The 19763-nt window shown below is 42.2% G+C and overlaps 1 protein-coding gene across 1 annotated transcript; it reads right to left on the reverse strand.

Annotated features, from left to right (window-relative positions):
- Positions 1 to 421: 421 nt before the first annotated feature.
- LOC117670542 (uncharacterized) lies at positions 422 to 12680 on the reverse strand. Its single transcript, XM_034425787.3, has 6 exons — positions 12396 to 12680; positions 10482 to 10533; positions 9021 to 9208; positions 6162 to 6320; positions 2885 to 2995; positions 422 to 1585 (listed from the first exon to the last, which is right to left on the reverse strand). Exons 1-6 carry the CDS (start codon positions 12540 to 12542, stop codon positions 1466 to 1468), a joined length of 777 nt encoding a protein of 258 aa, XP_034281678.1. The 5' UTR covers positions 12543 to 12680; the 3' UTR covers positions 422 to 1465.
- Between the last annotated feature and the right edge of the window lie 7083 nt (positions 12681 to 19763).

Below are 19763 nucleotides of genomic sequence, written 5' to 3' on the forward strand. Positions count from 1 at the left end.
GAGGCAGAGAATAGATGGGGGTGGGGCCAGTCAGAGGTGGTATTTACCGGTTCTCCGAACTACTCAAAATTTCCGCTACCAGTTCTCCAGAACTGGTCAGAACCTGCTGAAACCCACCTCTGGTTGGACTACAAGACCTACAAGGTCCCTTCCAACTCTTAATGTGTTAAAGAATTTCTGGGAGAAGAAGAGTTCAAAGGAGATGAAACAGGAATGACTCTTTGTGATCCTACAGCAGGTCCCTGAGTTGCAGCCTACTACGAGGCTGCGGCCCTTTCAGAACCGGGCCACGCGAGCAGCGGGTGCACCCGCCTGCCCCTCACACAAAATACATCTCCCCAAGCACCAGGTCATCAACCAGGAAAGGTTGGGGAACATTGTCCTACAGGATATTAAGATACTGAAAAATAATGTAGCCAAGTAATTTGAATGCAGACGATTTTTAAATTTTCACTTAATTTTCATACAGATACATGAAGTTGTGACATGTTTTCTTCTCTTGACTAAGACATTAATGAAATGCAGAAAAAGAATGTTCCTTTGGCTTGGCCGGCAGTAACTTAAAGAACATTGAGTGTGGTGTCTACCAAGGCCATCTTCTAGAATGGGGCTGAAGACATGACGTTGTAGTGATTCCGGCAATTTTTGGAATTGGTTCCAGCGGTATTTTTGTGCTGGCTTTTTTGGAATTTCTGCCTTAAGGGAAGGGGAAAAGCTTGCCCCAAAAGCTTTTGAAACATCATGAAACAGAACAATAATGATATTCCTGGATAATTTTCTCTTCCAAAGGTCATTGTAATCTGTACCAAGTAAGTGATGTCTTCCAGCTCATTATGGAACTTTTGAAATTCACCTTGCAGCCAAAAAATAAGCTAGAAATACAGGTCTTTGACTTACAACAGTTCATTTAGTGACCGTCCGAAGTTACAACAGCGCTGAAAAAAAGGGATTTACTACCATTCTTCCACACTTATGACCGTAGCAGTATCCCCACGACCACATGATTTACATTCAGATGCTTGACAATTGGTTCGTATTTATGACGATTGCAATATCCCGAGGGTCACACAATCCCCTTTTGCGACCTTCAAAGTCAATGGAGGCAAGCCAGATTCACTTAATAACCGTGTTTCTAATTTAATGGTTCACATAACAACTGGGGCAAGAAAAGTTGTAAAATGGGGCAAAACTTAGCAGATTTCTCACTTAACAACATAAACGTTGGGGTCAATTATGGTCATAGGTTGAGGAATACCTATATCTAAACAGATCATTGGGTCCTGCAGCCTGATAGAGCCTGGCCTAGCAAGGTTTTACGGGCACCAGATAGATTAGCTGAAGCGAGCGAGATTTGGAGCCCATGCAGAAGAGCACCGTGTAGAGAGCATCGATAGAAGATAGAAAGTTGCGTTGCCTTCGATGAGAACATCATCCTGCAACACAGTGGAGCAGGTTCTTGGTTGCCTCACCAGGGAACAAGATTCCCTTCCCAGTTAACAAATGTGCCAGTGTTTTCCTCAGAGAGACGGCCAAGGGTGTGCAGAATAGCCTGCAAACTCTGCTCCAGTGTCAGTGGCGCTTTTCCCTGGGGGGAGAAAAAAAAACAGGAAAGGGATGAAGGAAGTTCATTGCAAAAAAAAAAAGATGAAAAGACTAGGTAACGTCAACCGAGAACGACTTTCATTAACAGCCAGGGACATCAAAACCGGAAAATTTATTTTGACCAAACTTTGTTATGCACATTCCAATCTCCAGAAGATGGTGGGAAGCCAGCTTTAAGAAGGAAAATTGAAGGCAGTAGCAATAAGCACTTAAGACTTATATACCGCTTTATAATGTCAACTTGCAAAGCTTTCAAGTTGCCATGAGCAGGAGGGAGGGAGAACTGAAGTGAATTCCATACATTTTTTCTGACCGCAATCAGAAGGAGGGTGTTAGGTTTCATAGCCAGCCAAAGTGGGTAATTGGAGAATGTGATTTATGACATGGCCAGAGAGGAGGGGAGAGACAGGGTCATAGGGGAACGTAAATCTACGTGGGATCAGTCCTAACTGCATCCGAGTATTGCCGGAATGTTGCTCCTAATAAATGAATATATTTTCTTTGAAGTTTGGATCGTGGCTCATGAATTAATTAGGGCATCTTTCGGAAACTTGACATACAGTGCTTTACAGCCCTCTCTAAGCGGTTTTACAGAATCAGCCTATTGCCCCCAACAATCTGGGTCCTCATTTTACCCACCTCGGAAGGATGGAGGGCCGAGTCAACCTTGAGCCTGGTGAGATTTGAACCGCCAAATTGAAGGCAGCTGGCAGGCAAAAGAAATAGCCTGCAGTACTGCACTCTAACCATTGCACCACCGTAGCTCAATAGTTTAATGTGTGTGTGTGTGTGTGTATCTCCCCAAGATGTATTTACAAGGAAATGTTATTGGTCCTGATGTTATATCAGAGGACAGATATTTCTGAAGAAGAACCAGGATGGGTTTTGGAAGAGAGTCCTGTTTGTTGACTTTTGAGAATGACCATCAGCACAATAATAATTATGTTGCCCCCATCCAGTGGTGAAATTCAAATTTGTTTACTACTGGTTCTGTGGGTGTGGCTTGATGTGGCTTGGTGGGCGTGGCAGGGGAAGGATCTGCAAAATCCCCATTCCCTCCCCATTCCCTCCAGCCAGGAGTGGGATTTGGAGGTTCTCCGAACTGCACAGAATCTTAGCTAGAGGTTCTCCCGAACCCCTGCGAACCCCTACGAACCCCTGCGAACCCCCAGCAGCCCACCCCTGTTTGCAATACTCCATATCTAGCCCAGCTAATTTTGTCTGACTTTGCTTCTTGTCCACTCTATAAAATTTGGGATCCCCCCCACCCCAATTCACTTACCACTTTATTTCCCATGTCAGTCTGTACCCATCCAGGATGCAACGCAATGCACAAGATCTCATCTTTGGCAAGATACAAGGACTGGCATTTAGAGAGCATATTCAGAGCAGACTGTGAGGGAGAGAGGGAAGGAGAAGATTTATTTATTTATTTATTGTGATTTATATGCCGCCTTTCTCCCTAGGGACTCAAGGCGGCTTACAAAATGACAACTTCAATACAAATCACAATACAATACAAAATTAAAATCAATAACCCAGTTAAAAAACGATTTAAAATTATACCAGTGTACCCCCAAACGGATCAGTTTAATTGGCGGAAGAGCCACGTCTTCAGCTCGCGGCGGAAGGAAAGAAGGTCGGGGGCTGTCCTGAGCTCAGTGGGCAATCCATTCCAGAGGGTCAGGGCTCCCACAGAGAACGCCCTCCCCCTGGGGGTTGTCAGCCGACATTGTTTGGCCGACGGCACCCTGAGGAGGCCGACTCTGTGAGAGCGCACAGGACGATGGGAGAACGGCTAGAGATGGTCCTGCAAGTACCCCGGGCCTAAGCCATGAAGGGCTTTATAGGTGAGCACCAGCACTTTGAAACGTATCTGGAGTGCCACCGGTAGCCAGTGCAGCTCATGCAGGAGAGGTGTTACACGGGAGTATCTAGACGCCCCCGTAACTACCCATGTGGCTGCATTTTGGACTAGCTGAAACCTCCGGACACATCCCAAGGGCAGCCCCAAGATAGAATGAATGCTTCCATCTGAATGCTGTAAGATGCCACCACGTTTCAAGTTAGCTTCTGTCAGAGTTTAGGCAGCGTAACTAGTATTATGAGATAAACCCAGGAGCAAAACACAGTACACAGCACACAAGCCTTTAGATAAATAACAGTGGTTAATATACAGCTAAATATTTACAGACTTATATATTGTTAAATATCTTATCATACTGCTACTGACACAAGGAGAGCAATGAGATACAAGACGAGAGTGAACATGAGGAGAAGGGAGACACCCTCTAATGGCTTCCCTTATATAGACAGCTTCTTACCCAGTTTCTTAAAGTGGCAATAATCCTGCTGCCTCATTCCCATTGCATCAGCTTTCAGTTGCCTCCATTTACAAACTTCCATCATCTTACAGCATACATACCCTGACAGTTTCTCTAACTGAAAATCTGCCTTGGGCAATATGTTGAATGCCCAAGCCTGCGGAACACCAAAACATTCATGTGTTGTGTTGAGAAGGATGTGCTTTCATCTCCTTCTGATCTGTTTTTTCGGTCTGTCTCACTTCTTCCCATCTCCAATCCTATTGGTTGTGATTCAGTGTTGATTGGCAGGAGGAAAAAAAAATCGAAACTTCAATGGAACCTGCTACTCAGGGCATGTTCTCTGCCCTTAAAGGAAGGAATGAGTTCTGCTTGTGGCTACGCCAAAGATCATATTTCAGACCTGGAAGCCATCTTTCTACCTTTGTGCCTTCAGGCTTCAGGCCTGCCAGAAATCCTACTGTGGGAAATTGAGAGGGGGGATTGCATAGAGGGAAGAAGATACGTAGTCATAATAAAATTCTTTATAGAAAGTCAAGGCCATGGTGCCCTGGAGCTGTGTGGAGAAGAATGAGGAGGTATCTTCTGTTCTGGACAGTAACTGATTGGATGTGTGGTGGATATGTGGGAGATGTCGGCAAGGTCTTGAACTTTCTTTTGGGTGTGGAAAACCCGGAAGCTCTCAGATTCGGGGTTTACCAGATGTGCCAATATGACATCTCTAATAAAAGTTAGCTTTGAGGAACTTCAAGCCTTGGGAGTTTGATTTCATTGGGGGTGTTACTTGGAACCCTGACATCATATTTGATAGCACATCTGAAGGCACTCTTCTTCCAAAGCCTGTCTGTCTCTAATGCAATTTGAAGAGTTATCCCCATTGACCAGTGGTGGGTTGCCCCCGGTTCGGACCGGTTCGCAAGAACCGGTAGTAAAACCGGCAGGAGGCTTCGCCTACCGACCTGGCTATCATCAGGAAGCTTCTGCGCATGCATAGAAGCACGCGTGCGGCCCCGTTGCAAACCAGTAGTAAAGGTAAGTAGAACCCACCCCTGCCATTGATCATTTGCTCCTTGGCAGGAAGGAGGCAGGGAGGCAGGCAGTGAAGATGTTTGATGCTCTTATCTTTGACTGTAGGCCATGGCTATTGATAGAAATGTTCAAATATTTCTTTTAAAATATTTTAAGAAAATATTCACAGGATCTCCTTATCTCTGTCGATGGATTTATATTATTTTTACCATTCTCTATGAGGCAAACCATCATATACCATAATAATGATTATAATAATAATAATGATTGGTTGAGACTTTGGCCCTCTCTGCCTGGCTATGAACTAGATCAGCAGGCATTCAGAGGCTCGGTTTTTGATAGATGTTTCCAAGGGCCTACCATATTTTTCGGATTGTAAGACGCACCTGACTATAAAACGCACCTAAATTAGAAGAGGAAATCAACAACAACAAAAAGATTTTGGCCTCCGCGCCCCCCATTTCCAGGTCTTTTTGGGGGGCCTTTTCCAGCCTTTTTCCAGCCCATTCTCAAGGCTTTTTTCTGCCTGTTTTCTAGGCTTTTTAGCCTATTTTTGAGGCTTTTTTTGGCCCATTTTCAAGGCTTTTTTCGGGCCGTTTTTTCAGCTTTTTTCGGCCTGTTTTTTCGGCTTTTTTCAGGCTGTTTTTTCTGGAAAAAATGGCCAAAAAAAGCCTCGAAAACGGGGTGTGCGGAGGCAAAAAAAACAGCCAGAGGATAGGTAGGGCTTTGGCAATATTTGGTCTATAAAACGCAGAGATATTTTCAACCTCCTTTTGGGAGATAAAAAAGTGTGTTTTATAATCCAAAAAATATGTGGTAGTTGGCACATTAGGGCAGTGCTTTTCAACTTTGCCATGTATAATATAGAGTTCAATTCCTCCAAATTCCTTCAATTCTGGAGATTGAAGCCCACACATCGTGAAGTTGTCAAGGTTGAGAAACATTGCTCTAAGGTGAAACTCAATGGACATGGTATCCAGTTTGCTGCAACACTCCAAAACAGAAATCCGCCTGGTTTCCAATGGCTTGTGCTAACCATATTCAGCATCATTAAGACAGCAAGTGATTAATTCTCGGTAGACGCTTCTGATGAAACAACACTGACAGTTATGGTGGGAAGATGGATATAAAATTCAAGCATACTCTCCTTCTCCTACTTATGCTAACAACAGAATTGGCATTCTCTGATCATGGGTTCATCTGTACCTTACTACAGCGATAAGCAATGACGTGGCCTTTCTGCCATTCAAGGACATTTGTGATGGAACCTCCTTCACTAGAAATGTTGACGATGGCTGCTTTGCTGCAGCTCATGCCTTTCAGGGGACTTTCTTGAGCTGCTTTCCTCAGCAAAGGAAGGAACACCTGGAGGATGAAAGGAACAAAAGAAGGCCAGTCAAACCTTTTGTAAGGAGGGTTGGGATTTTCCATTCCCAATGTGATTCCCAATTCCCTAAAGCAGTGATGGCGAACCTTTTAGAGACCGAGGGCCCAAACTTCAACCCAAAACCCATTTATTTATCGCGAAGTGCCAACACGGCAATTTAACCTGAATACGGAGGTTTTACTACCTAAAATAATGATAAACAAGGCAGAGTTCAGCTAATTGTTCTAAGATGCCCCTTCATTTTTTTTCTCCTTTTGAAATATTACGTTTAGCAACAATAAAAAATAAAAACTTTTGTAATACCATTTCTCTTTCCCTCACCCTCTCTTTCTTCATCCCCTCTCTCTTTCTTTCTCTGTTTTTCTCTCTTTCTCTTTCTCTGTCTCTTTCTCTCTTTCCCTCCCTCTCTCCCTTTCTCTCTCTCTCTTCCCCCTCTACCCTGGAGAAACCCGATGGAGTTAGGCTGGGGCGACAGCACATGTGCCCACAGAGAGGGCTCTGTGAGCCACCTCTGGCACACTTGCCATGGGTTTGCCACCAGGGCCCTAAAGATTTACTAATTGTTCATCAGGAAATTTCAGGATTGTGCTGTAGTCTAATCAGATTGAACCCATTTAACACATCCCTGTTCAAATCTGCACAATTGTCGTCCATAATATATTCATAGTCTATCCAGTCTTATTATAGTCTGCTTGGCTAGCGGGGCAAAATTTTTATTCAGGTCTTGATATCCCATTCTGAAAGAGTTCAAAGAGTTCAGAATCCATTCTTAAAGCCACAAATCTGCAAGGGGATTATTTGAGCAGAGAGGCAAGGCGTGGACGTATCTCTTTGTAGAGAGATACAGAGGCTAATATATTGTACAGAGGCAGCCATTACAGAGGCCAAACCAACTCTTATATACAGTTCAGCAAGTCTAAGCCACGCCCAGACTCCAAACTGTCTCTTACGGCCCCATACAAACGAATGCTATGTTTCACATATTGACTTTAAACCAGAGATATTTTTATTGGGGATTTTACCAGAAATATATAATAGAGAAATGAGATATTTAATTGTGAATGTTTTAACGGCAGCTAGAATTGTATTTGCTAGAAACTGGAAAGGTGAGAAGATACCCACGGATGACGACGTTATCAAGAAAATTTTGGAGTGTGCTGAAATGAGTAAATTGACATTTGAAATTAGGGAACAAGAAGATAAACAATATTATTTGATATGGGATTTATTTTATCAATGGTTAGACAAGAAAGAATGGAAATGAAATATGAAATGAAATGGATAAGGTAATAAAATATATAAAGGGTTTTTTCCCCCCTTATAGAGGATAATTTACTGTTAAATAATTGGTAAAGGAGAATAATAATGTAATAAACTGTTAAATAAAAAAATGTGGGATAGAGGATTAAGCACAAAAGATTCGTAACCGATCAATACACTTTCTGTAATTGTAATGGATGACAATTGTTTTATGTTTTAAGTTTTGTTTAAAAATAAAAATTTTTCAAAAAAATAAAAAAAAATACTATGTTTCAGTTTCCCAAACAGTACCCATTGGCTGACCTGTTGCCATGTCTATTCAAACAGTCCCCATTGGCTGACCTGTTGCCATGTCTATTCAAACAGTCCCTATTGGCTGACCTGTTACCATGTCTATCCAAACACTCCCCATTGGCTGACCTGTTGCCATGTCTATCCAAACAGTTCCCATTGGCTGACCTGTTGCCATGTCTATCCAAACAGTTCCCATTGGCTGACCTGTTGCCATGTCTATCCAAACAGTTCCCATTGGCTGACCTGTTGCCATGTCTATCCAAACAGTTCCCATTGGCTGACCTGTTGCCATGTCTATCCAAACAGTTCCCATTGGCTGACCTGTTGCCATGTCTATCCAAACAGTCCCCATTGGCTGACCTGCTGCCATGTCTATCCAAACAGTTCCCATTGGCTGACCTGTTGCCATGTCTATCCAAACAGTTCCCATTGGCTGACCTGTTGCCATGTCTATTCAAACAGTCCCCATTGGCTGACCTGTTGCCATGTCTATCCAAACACTCCCCATTGGCTGACCTGTTGCCATGTCTATCCAAACAGTTCCCATTGGCTGACCTGTTGCCATGTCTATCCAGACAGTCCCCATTGGCTGACCTGTTGCCATGTCTATTCAAACAGTCCCCATTGGCTGACCTGTTGCCATGTCTATTCAAACAGTCCCTATTGGCTGACCTGTTACCATGTCTATCCAAACACTCCCCATTGGCTGACCTGTTGCCATGTCTATCCAAACAGTTCCCATTGGCTGACCTGTTGCCATGTCTATCCAAACAGTCCCCATTGGCTGACCTGTTGCCATGTCTATCCAAACAGTCCCTATTGGCTGACCTGTTGCCATGTCCATCCAAACAGTTCCCATTGGCTGACCTGTTGCCATGTCTATCCAAACAGTTCCCATTGGCTGACCTGTTGCCATGTCTATCCAAACAGTTCCCATTGGCTGACCTGTTGCCATGTCTATCCAAACACTCCCCATTGGCTGACCTGTTGCCATGTCTATCCAAACAGTTCCCATTGGCTGACCTGTTGCTATGCCTATTCCAGTCTATGAATATTGTTATATGGAAGGCTGCCTCTAAACATTCTTTCAACTCAAAGGGGAAAGGACCACGAGGTTCCCTTACCTGGACAACTACCATAGGCCCAATCACATTGGTTTTGTAGGTTTCAGCCATGTTCTCAGGTGTTTCAGTCTCCAAACTGCTCACATTGAGAATCCCTGCATTATTAATCAGGAGGTTCAATCCAGCTCCATTCAGGCATGCTGTAACTTTGGCTGCGGCAGCCTTGACACTGGATGGATCGTCCGTGTCTACAGTGGGAAATAAATGTGTGTGTTATTGGGTATCCAGCTTTGCATACCGAACTATAGTCAAATAAATGTATTCTGTATTTTGTGCATATTACATTTTTCCTTTCTTTCTTTCTTTCTTTCTTTCTTTCTTTCTTTCTTTTTCTTTCTTTCTTTCTTTCTTTTTTTTAACAAAATTACATTAGTCTTAAGATTGTAGAGGCATATAGTCAGTGGTGAAATGTAAAATTTGTTATTACCGGTTCTGTGGGTGTGGCTTGGTGGTGGTGGGGTAAGTAGTACAGTGGTTTAATGCACCCTGTTATTAACACAGCTGCCTGCAATTTCTGCAGGTTCAAATCTTTCCAGGCTCAAGGTTGACTCAGCCTTCCATCCTTTCTAAGGTAGGTTAAATGAGGACCCAGTTTGTGGGGGCAATAAGCTGACTTTGTATAAATATACAAAAGTATGAAGGCTATTGCTTAACGCCTTGTAAGCCACCCTGAGTCTCCGGAGAAGGGCGGCATATAAATCAAATTTAAAAAAAAAGTGACTGGGTGGGTGTGGCCAACTTTTTTTTTTACTTTTTAAAGCATTTTTTTACAACCTATCCGGGTGGGTGGGCGGAGCCTCACACCGCCATCGCTACCAGTTCTCCGAACCACCTGCCACAATCACTACTGGATCACCCGATCCGGTCCGAACCGGGAGCATTTCACCCCTGCATGTAGTCCAACCGATGGTTTTGAAACGTGCAGGGTTTCTTCACGAAACCAAAACAATATCTTAGCTCAATTGTTTCATTAAAGTACAGATGGGATAAAGCATTGTGTGAAGCCATGACGTATTTAAGATATATTTATTTGTTTTGGTAAGTGCACTCTGATTGTGTTGTTCTGATACGGAATGCAACAATGTGGGATATTACCCTGTTTCCCCCAAAATAAGACATTCCCTGATAATAAGCCAAATTGGGCTTTTGAGCGCATGGCAACAAGGCCAAGCGCTTATTTCAGGGTTCAAAAAAATATAAGACAGAGTCTTATTTTTGGGGAAACACGGTATACTTCCAATGCATCTACCAAGCAGGATGTTTCTTTGTCTGGTTTTGGAATTCAGGTTAGATATCCAATTAGAATACCGGACAATGTTCATCAGCTATGATGTGGGTGCATGGAATCAATGCCTTTCAATTCTTTAATCTCCCAGCTAATAGAATATAGAATATTCTTTATTGGCCAAGTGTGATTGGACACACATAATGAAGAACCAAAGAGATTTTCAGGGCACGTACCCAATGCAATGATGACAATTTGCGGGTGTTCAGCAGCCAAATTCTTCAGGTCCTGAAAGGGGGGGAAAAAACCACAAACTTAGTGCCTTTTCCTTGATAGCTAACTTCTGCAAATGTGTTTCTGCAACTTCTTTTTTTCATATCTTACCACATCTTCGTATGTGCAAAATCTGGAGGAAAGTCAGTGAGGAAGAGGAAATTAGTGGAAACTGCAGTGTGGGTGATTAGTCAGCAGATTTCATGTTAGAATAGTTTTCTATCCCCTTCAGAGATTTTTTTCTTCTTCTTGAAATTGTGAAGAGGTTTGTATCAACCCAAGGATACCATAGTTGCCAAAACACGACCCGTGCTAAAGAATACAGAGACCAGCAAACCATTTATCTGAAGAAAATATCATAAGAGAGGCTAGGTGAGGCTACAAGAAACACCAGTAGTTTCATGCTGGTGATAACACTTTGCTTGCTGAAATGAGGAAAATTTAAGGAATAAAATGGGTCTGATGCTTAGAAAATTTGAAGGCAAATTGAGGAAGAGCTGAACAGAAAGAAATAGAGCAGGTAAAACTCAGGGGTGAAATGCTACCGGTTCGGACTGGTTCGATCAAACCGGTAGCGGCAGGTGGTTTGGAGAACTGGTAGCAGCGGCAGTGCGAGGCTCCGCCCATCCAACCAGTCGTCATTACTTCCTGGTTTTAACCAGGAAGTAACCTTTTTTTACCTTCTGCACATGCGCAAAGGCTTTGTGCATGTGCAGAGGGTCCAAAATCGCACATGACACGGAGCGCGCACTTCCGAACCAGTAGGGAAGGAAAGTAGATTTCACCCCTGGTAAAACTGCTTGTGATACAAGCATGAGCTTAAGACCTCAGGGAAGCCCTTCTTGAGAGCAACTCTGGTAATATTGTCCACTGTTTCCCAAAGGCTCAGAAGTGGATGAAGAACTGAAAAATAATCACTTTCCTTAAAGGAAGTTCAAGAATAGTGAGACGCATATAAAGAATATATGTATAAAATGTTTTATAGATGGCACTTCACACCGGCAAGTTTGGCTAAAATGTATAAGATCAGACAGATCAGTCAAATGTTGGAAATGTAACCAAACACTGGGTTCATACTACCACATGTGGTGGGCATGTCCCAAAACTAAAAAATATTGGTCGAAAATACATATCTGGCTGGAAAAAATGACAAAGAAGCCTTTTGAATTGAGACCAGAGGCATTTTTGTTGGGCATCCTACTGGAAAAATACGACAAAAAGACTACATATTTGATTTTACATGTACTGACTGCGGCTAGGATTGTTTTTGAGCAACAATAGAAGTGTGAGGAGATCCTGTCAGATGAGAGGGTGATTCAGAAAATAATGGAATGCATAGAAATGGACAAATTAACGCTTATTATTAAGGACAGAGAAGAAACTGAATATTTTCTGACATGGGATGTATTTTATCAATGGCTAGAGAAGAGAAACAGAAGTTAGGAAAGAGGAGATATAAGAAGAGAAAATGTTACTATGGAGAGAAGTTTATGATGATGATGTTATGTACTATTGTAAATTATCTTGATATAGAGTTATATTATCAATGTTATTGTAATGAATACAACAACAAGTATGTGAACTATGAATTTTCAAATAACTGTACCCAGTTCACACACTAATCGATGGAGATGAAAAGTATTATAAATAAAATAAATAAAACTTGGGGGAGGGGGGCGGAGAAGTATAGTGACATAGTCTTAAGAGCCATCGTTTCCCATCCCTAAGCTAGGAGATAATTGAATTGCCCTTAAAGAAAAAATAAATCTTTCCACACAGTTTAAGGTACTCAAGCTGATGGCTACTGATTTCAATATTAAACTATTGAGATTGCGAGTGAACTTCTATCTCGTAACAGAGTCCACCCTGTGACTTACCTGAGCACGGGGTCCAGCCGGGTCCCGGCAAGTGGCAAAGATCCATTTTGGGGGGTTACTCTTCTGTACCAGCTGCCTGACCAGCTCCAAGCCAAGTCCCCGATTGGAACCGGTCACCAGAACGCTCTGTGGATTCAGTTGTTCCATCTCTCTTGACAGCCCAGGCTAACCAAGAAACAACTTCCTGTACTTCCTTAAATTTTGTCGCAACTCACTTCTTTCTCCGTCCCTCCTCCCATGTTATATAAATTGGTTGGCTGCTGTGTCAGAAAGACAATACAACTTCTGAAAGAAATAAGAAAAGAGGGATTTGGCCAACACCTACAGAGTTCTGTCAGGTCTTGTAGTGGGGATTTTGTTTTCTAAGTAGTTGTTCCTCTTGCTATTTTCAACCTAAACATTCTTTTATTTCTTTATCTGCACTAAAGAAAAGCTTTCAAACCAATTGGCAAATCCATCCACCTGCCGACTTCAGTGGAGCACAGGCTCAGTGTCTTACCACGTGAGTCACTGCGGCCCCCTACAACCATGAGTTTTTGTGTGTTGTAGGAAGTTAACACCCACCCATCTCTTAGGACAGTGATGGCTAACCTTTTTGTTGTCGTGTGCCAAAAGTGCCCGCGCGTCGGCACCCATAATGCAATGCACGCCCCCTGTGCATGCCTGCCCCCCACACATGCACCCCGCACCATGCTGCGTGTACCCCTGCATATGCACCCAGCCCCCTCACCCCGTTTTGGGCCTGGAAAGCCTCCTGCACCAACCTCTGTTGGCACGAACGGCCTGCCACTGCTGCTGCCTCTTTGCAGAAGCAGCGGCGGCTCCTCCTCCTCCTGCCAGCCTCGCACTCCGGACAGCATCCAGCCATGCCAACCATACCTGGCCTCCTCCTGCAGCAGCCCACCTGGATCCTGGGCAGTGCGGCTTTGGAATCGTTCCTGGCGGTAGCGGTGGTGGTGAGGCAGGCAGGCGGGTGCTTGGGAATGACTGGCGGCAGCACTCCTGGCTGGCAAGGGAGTTGCATGCAGGTGTCGACGGCATAGCCAGTGCATACACACACTAAGAGGAGCTGCCCAGTGGGCATGCGTGCATTGGAAAATGAACTTCCGGTTTCCGGCACACGCATGTGCACCAGACAGCTAGTCTTCTGGTTACTGGCACATATGTGTGTGCGACGATCAGCTGGCCAGCTGATCTTCTGTTTTCTGACACTGCCGCACGTGTGAAGGCCAGCTGATCCTTATACGCACATGCCAGCGCACATGCATGCACCAGAAACCCCGAAGGGGGATGGGCAACACCGCACATGCCATGGCTCTGTGTGCCACTTCCGGCATGCATGCCATAGGTTCGCCATCACGGCCCTATACCATTCTGGACAAATGGTTGTCCATTCAAATATGCAAAAAAGGGCTACGTGTCCAGGGTCAAATTATCTTACTTTACACCAAAATCTAGCTTTCTAGACAAAGCTTTAATTCTGGGAAAGGTAGAAGGAGAGAGAAGAGGATGACTAGCAGCCAAGTGGATGGACTCAGTTACATTGGCAGAGAATACATTGTTGGAAGACCTGAAAGGATCGGACTGTGGACAGATCATCAAGGAGAAAATCTACCTCATTGCTAAGAGTTGCTGGCAGACTGACAATGGAGCCCAGCTTGCAAGCTATTCTGAACACACTTGCCCATCTCTCTGAAAGAGACCAAGGCAGATTTCAAGCATGCCCTGTCAAATATGAACACATGCTTGGTTTTAGTTCCATGTGACCATACCTGCTGGGGAGGCTTAGAAATGTCTGAGTTGATCTTCATCTTTTCAGCTTATAGAAGAAGAGGTGGAAAGAGGTGAAAGAAAAACCATTCTGGGTGTGCCTACGGGAACCTAAGCTAAGTGAAGAAAACGTGTCTAAGCTAAGTGAAGAAAACGTGGATGCAGATTTGTTCTTAAATTAATTTTCACATGGCCTCGATCATCCTGGGGCATCTTAGGGGCACGCAGTTGTACACATCTTTTCTGAGCTTCTCTAAGGCACTATTGGGAGCCAGAAGACAACTGCTGTGTTGGGGTCACTGCCTCATAGTAATTTTGGCATATGTTGAGTATGATGTCTACCAAGGCTATCTTCTGGGAGTTGGGCTAAAGACATGATGTTGTTGGTGATTTCTTGGGGATTGGCTCTAGCGGTAACCTGCCCAAGAGGAGAAAAGGTTTGTCTGGGGCTATTCTGAAACATCATAGAAGCAAAGGGGTTAACTCATTCTTTCTTGGATGACTCTCTCTTCCAATGTGTGTGGTGACCTTTAACTTAATCGGATTATTCAATTTAGTGTGGGAGTATCAAAGTTGGCGTTGTAATCAAAAAGCAAGTTGTGATTTTGATAGAACTTGCAAAATTATAGCTCCTCGTTCCCAAAGTGTTTTTCTCCAAAAGGCCACTGGCCTTTTTTGGGTGTTTTCCTTTGAAAATGTTGCACTTCTCATCCAAGAACTTTCTTCAGTTCTTGGATGAGGAGCTTCTTGGATGAGAAGCAAAATATTCTCAAAGAAAAAGTCCAAGAAAGTCTAGTTGCCTTTTGGAAAAAGGGCCTTTGCCACAGTCATGATTTGGATGATTGAGAATTTCCATAACCATTATAGCTCCTTGGAAATAATTTGAATACTTGCTAAATTCACCTACAGTAAAGGTTACATTTAAGAGCCCAAGATAGAATGGCCAAATTAATTTTGATTTCTGTTGTATGGTCTGTTTTCTTATGTTGCATTTTATTGTAATCCAATGAATGTTAATTATGCTTATAAATGACAAGCGTTATATAGGTATTTCATATAAACCGATAGCTAAATAATATAGTTAATAACGGTTAATGAAAACATTTTTCAGCGCTTTCTTTTTAGTATGTCTTTTTGTATCTTAATCATCCTTCTCCAATGGAACAACAATGGACATTTAATTAATGGATAATACATAATATGAAATAAAATATTTCAAACTTTATGAAACTTTGCAAAAGGGCTTAAAATCAGATTTGTTTGCTGAGACTTAACCCTCCAAAATTTGCTGATAACATGTAATTTTGAGAGAAACAAAACAGGGAAGTTTAGAGGACATCATCAGGGTAATATTTTAAAATCTAACTAAATTAATTAAAATTCTGTTTTTGTCTTCATCCAAACCACTTTCTCCTCATCTCCCTCAGGTCATGAAAAAGGCTGCTTATCTTATCCACGTTATCATTTACTATTTCCTCCAACTTCATATTTTTCTTTTCTTTATTTTTTCTTTTATTTTACCCATATAAACTGTTACATCACACAGTTTACATGGGTAAATCACATACATGTAGTCCTCAGCTTACAAGAGTTCATTTAGTGACATTCAAAGTTGTAACGACACTGAAAAAAGTGACTTATGGCCATTTTTCATACTTATACCCCTTGCAGCGTTGAGCCACTGAATCATATTTATAACTTTGGTGTGTGATCATCTTTTTCCATCTTCTGACAAGCAACGTCAATGGGGACGTCAGATTCATTTAACAACCGTGTTCCTAACTTAGCAACTGCCATGATTGACTTAACAAATGGGGCAAAAAAAATGGGGCGAAATTCACACAAAATTCACACTAAGCAACAGCAATTTGGGGCTCAATTGTGGTCATAAGTGAAGGACTAAGGTTTCTGTTAATTTGATATCATGAAACTATTTTTTTTTAAAAAAATCATTTGAAAGATTAGAAATCTACAGTGCCCATTTGCTCATTATGTTTAACAAATGTTGGAACATGCCGAGTTCCTATTCAGATACCGGCAATCAAAGCCAAACGTTTTCTGAGAGCTTTTCAATTAGCAAAGCCTCAAGCAAGGGTGTCTACTCTTTCCATTGCTCTTTGTAATTGCACTGGAAGTCTTGGCCAACAGGATTAGGAAAAAGGGGGGGGAAAGATAATTAGGATCAAAACTGAAAAAAAACAAATACAAGATGAACACTGCCACAAAGAAGTGGGAGTCAAGCTATTCTCCAAAGCGCCTGAGGGCAGGACAAGAAGCAACAGATGGAAACAAGACAGACAGAGACTTCAGAGGATAATTAGAACTGCAGAAAAAACAATGGCTACCAACCTGCCTTCCCTTGAGGACCTGTATACTGCACGAGTCAAAAAGAGGGCTGTGAAAATATTTACAGACCCCCTCACATCCTGGACATAAATTGTTTCAACTCCTACCCTCAAAAGACGCTATAGAGCACTGCACACCAAGACAACTAGACACAAGAACAGTTTTTTCCCGAACGCCATCACTCTGCTAAACAAATAATTCCTCAACACTGTCAAACTATTCACTAAGTCTGCACTACTATTAATCTTCTCATCGTTCCCACCACTCATCTCCTCCCACTTATGACTGTATGACTGTAACTTTGTTGCTGGTATCCTTACGATTTATATTGATATTGTTTCCTGATTGCTTATTTGTACCCTATGACTATCATTAAGTGTTGTACCTTATGATTCTTGATGAACGTATCTTTTATGTACACTGAGAGCATATGCACCAAGACAAATTCCTTGTGTGTAACCACCTCCTTATGGGCAGTAAAACATTTAGAGAGAATCTCAGAAAGTGAAGGTAATATACAGAATAAAAAAAAAGAAGTCTTAGAGAGTAGAAGAGAGGAGAGGATAAAGAGGTAAAAAGGAATCAGTGAGTTAAGATTTATGGGAATATGTATAACTGTGTAATTGGATACATCACTACGAAACAGACGCTTCAAATGATTGAATATATATAATTGTTTTATTGTATAATGTACTTTTTTTTGTTGTGCTTTGTTATATATGTTTTGTGCGTGTTTTATTTATTTGTTAATAAAGTTTATAATTTTTTTTTAAAAAAAATCACAATGACTTGTGGTGGTTTGTTTGTTGTTGTTTTTTTGCAGTGTCAACTTTGAAACTCCCACACTGAACTGAACACATACCACTTATTTCATAAAGTTATCCTATAAGGTCATTAATGTACCCCAAGACAAGCTTTTTCTCATCCGTTAGGCAGGGATTACAGAAAAGCCAGCGCAAAAATACTGTTGAAACCTTCTGGCAAGAAGTTGCCAGAATCACCATAACATTATGTCTTCGGCCCTCTTCTTAGAGATGGTCCTGGTAGACGCCAACTTTAGACGTTCTCAAAAGTTATTGTCAGTCCGTAACCAGTTAATCAGCCTAAAGCAGCATTCTTCTTCCGCCTTAGGAAAGCTCAGAACGTGTGTTCACAACTTCATGTAGGATGATTGAGGCGAGGTGAAAATTAAAACTAGATAGAATTTATAAGATCCTCTGCATCCAAAGTGCCTGAGCATGTTTTTTTTTAAAGTATCTTTTAAGTTCCCTTGGCCCACCGCAAAGTGATTCTTGATTCACCTCTTTTCATCTCTATTTCTAGAAGCTCAAAAGGATGGAAGATCAACTCAAACATATCTACGCATTCAGAGCAGGCATAGGCACATAGAGCTAAAACCAATGATGTATTCAGATTTGGAAGGGCATATCTGATACTGTGAGTACCATGTCAGCTTACACCAACAGTTTATGAAGTCAAACACTCAATGTGCCAGTGATCGTGTTGCTCTTTAGTATGACTAATACACTTTTTTTTTGAAGGAACAAAAAGTTTTACTCATAGAACCTGCAAGAGTAAATAAATACACATTTGTGTAATTAACATTGTGGGCATTTACTGAGTATGTAAAAAAAAAATTTATCAAGATGTTCCCTTGGACATTCTCTATTTGTCCAGTATGCCTCTTTTTAACCTCTTTTATCTGAAGGGTGCTAAACCCTTCCGATTATACTGGTATGCAGGTAGTCCTCTACTTGTGACCTCAATTGAACCCCAAATTTCCATTGCTAAGTGAGACAGTTGTTACGTTTTGCCCCTTTTTATGACCATTCTTGCCACAGTTGAATCACTGCAGTTATTAAGTCAGTAACACAGCTGTAAAGGGCACCTGGCTTCCCGATTCACTTTGCTTGTCAGATGGTCACAAAAAGGATTCATGGACATTGCAACTGTCTTCAGTACGTTCCAGTTTCCAAGAGTCTGAATTTTGATCACATGACCATAGGAATGCTGCAACATTTCCCATTAAGTGTGGGAAATGGTCATAAATCACATCTTTCAGTGTCGTCCTAACTTCAAACAGTCACTAAATGATTGGGTGTAACTCACACACATCTCACTCACACTCCTTCAAAATATTCAAGTGACATAATGGTATTCTCAGCCTGGGGGAGCCAAAGAAGGGAACAAAATGGAAAGTGATGTTATACGAGAACGAGACAAGATATCTGTGCCATCCTGATAAAATCAGGGGTGAAATCCAGCAGGTTCTGACAGGTTCTGGAGAACCGGTAGCGGAAATTTTGAGCAGTTCGAAGAACCGGCAGCGGAAATTTTGAGTAGTTCGGAGAACCAGCAAATACCACCTCTGGCTGGCCCCAGAGTGGGGTGGGAATGGGAATTTTGCAATATCTTTCCCCCAGGAGTGGGGTGGGAATGGGGATTTTGCAGTATCCTTCCCCTGGAGAGGAGAGGGAATGGAGATTTTGCAGTATCCTTCCCCTGCCATGCCCACCAAGCCACACCCACAGAACAGGTAGTAAAAAAAAATTGGATTTAACCACTGGATAAAATGCATGAGGCATGAAAACCTCAGGCTCAGCAATATTGCCAAAACCTCTGGTAAAAGTCAATTGGAGCTCGTTCACTTAAAAGAAAATGAGATTCCCAATCAAGACGAAGCAATGTCTCCACTGACCGAAAGCGAGAGTCTTCTCTAGCTAGTTTCTTCCAGATACTCCCGAGTGGGGGAAATGGTAGAACAATTGGCTTCTTTATTCAAGAAGAGAAGTTTTTTTTTAAAAAAAATTCCTTCCATCTGTGCAATGAACTGAGGAAATTGAGAAAAGAATCAGATTCGTCAGAAATTCATAGATCATCGATTATAAATCTCAGACTTTTTATGGGGACCTCCAACAAATCCTTTGTGAGTTTCTGAAAGTTCAAGAGCACCACACATAGCTTCCTTTCTTGGCCAATACTACTAATGAATTGAATGAATACAGAGCCTTGGTAGTACGGTGGTCTAAAGCACCCCTGTTATTAAGACCAGCTGCCTGCAATTACTGCAGGTTCGAATCTCGCCAGGCTCAAGGTTGACTCAGCCTTCCATCCTTTCTAAGGTAGGTAAATTGAGGACCCAGTTGTGGGGGCAATAAGCTGACTTTGTATAAATATACAAAAGGATGAAGGCTATTGCTTAGCGCATTGTAAGCCACCCTGAGTCTCTGGAGAAGGGCGGCATATAAATCA

The sequence above is a fragment of the Pantherophis guttatus genome, chromosome 11 (assembly GCF_059756535.1).
Source record: "Pantherophis guttatus breed Tessera chromosome 11, ASM5975653v1, whole genome shotgun sequence".
In the NCBI taxonomy this organism is placed as follows: domain Eukaryota; kingdom Metazoa; phylum Chordata; class Lepidosauria; order Squamata; family Colubridae; genus Pantherophis; species Pantherophis guttatus.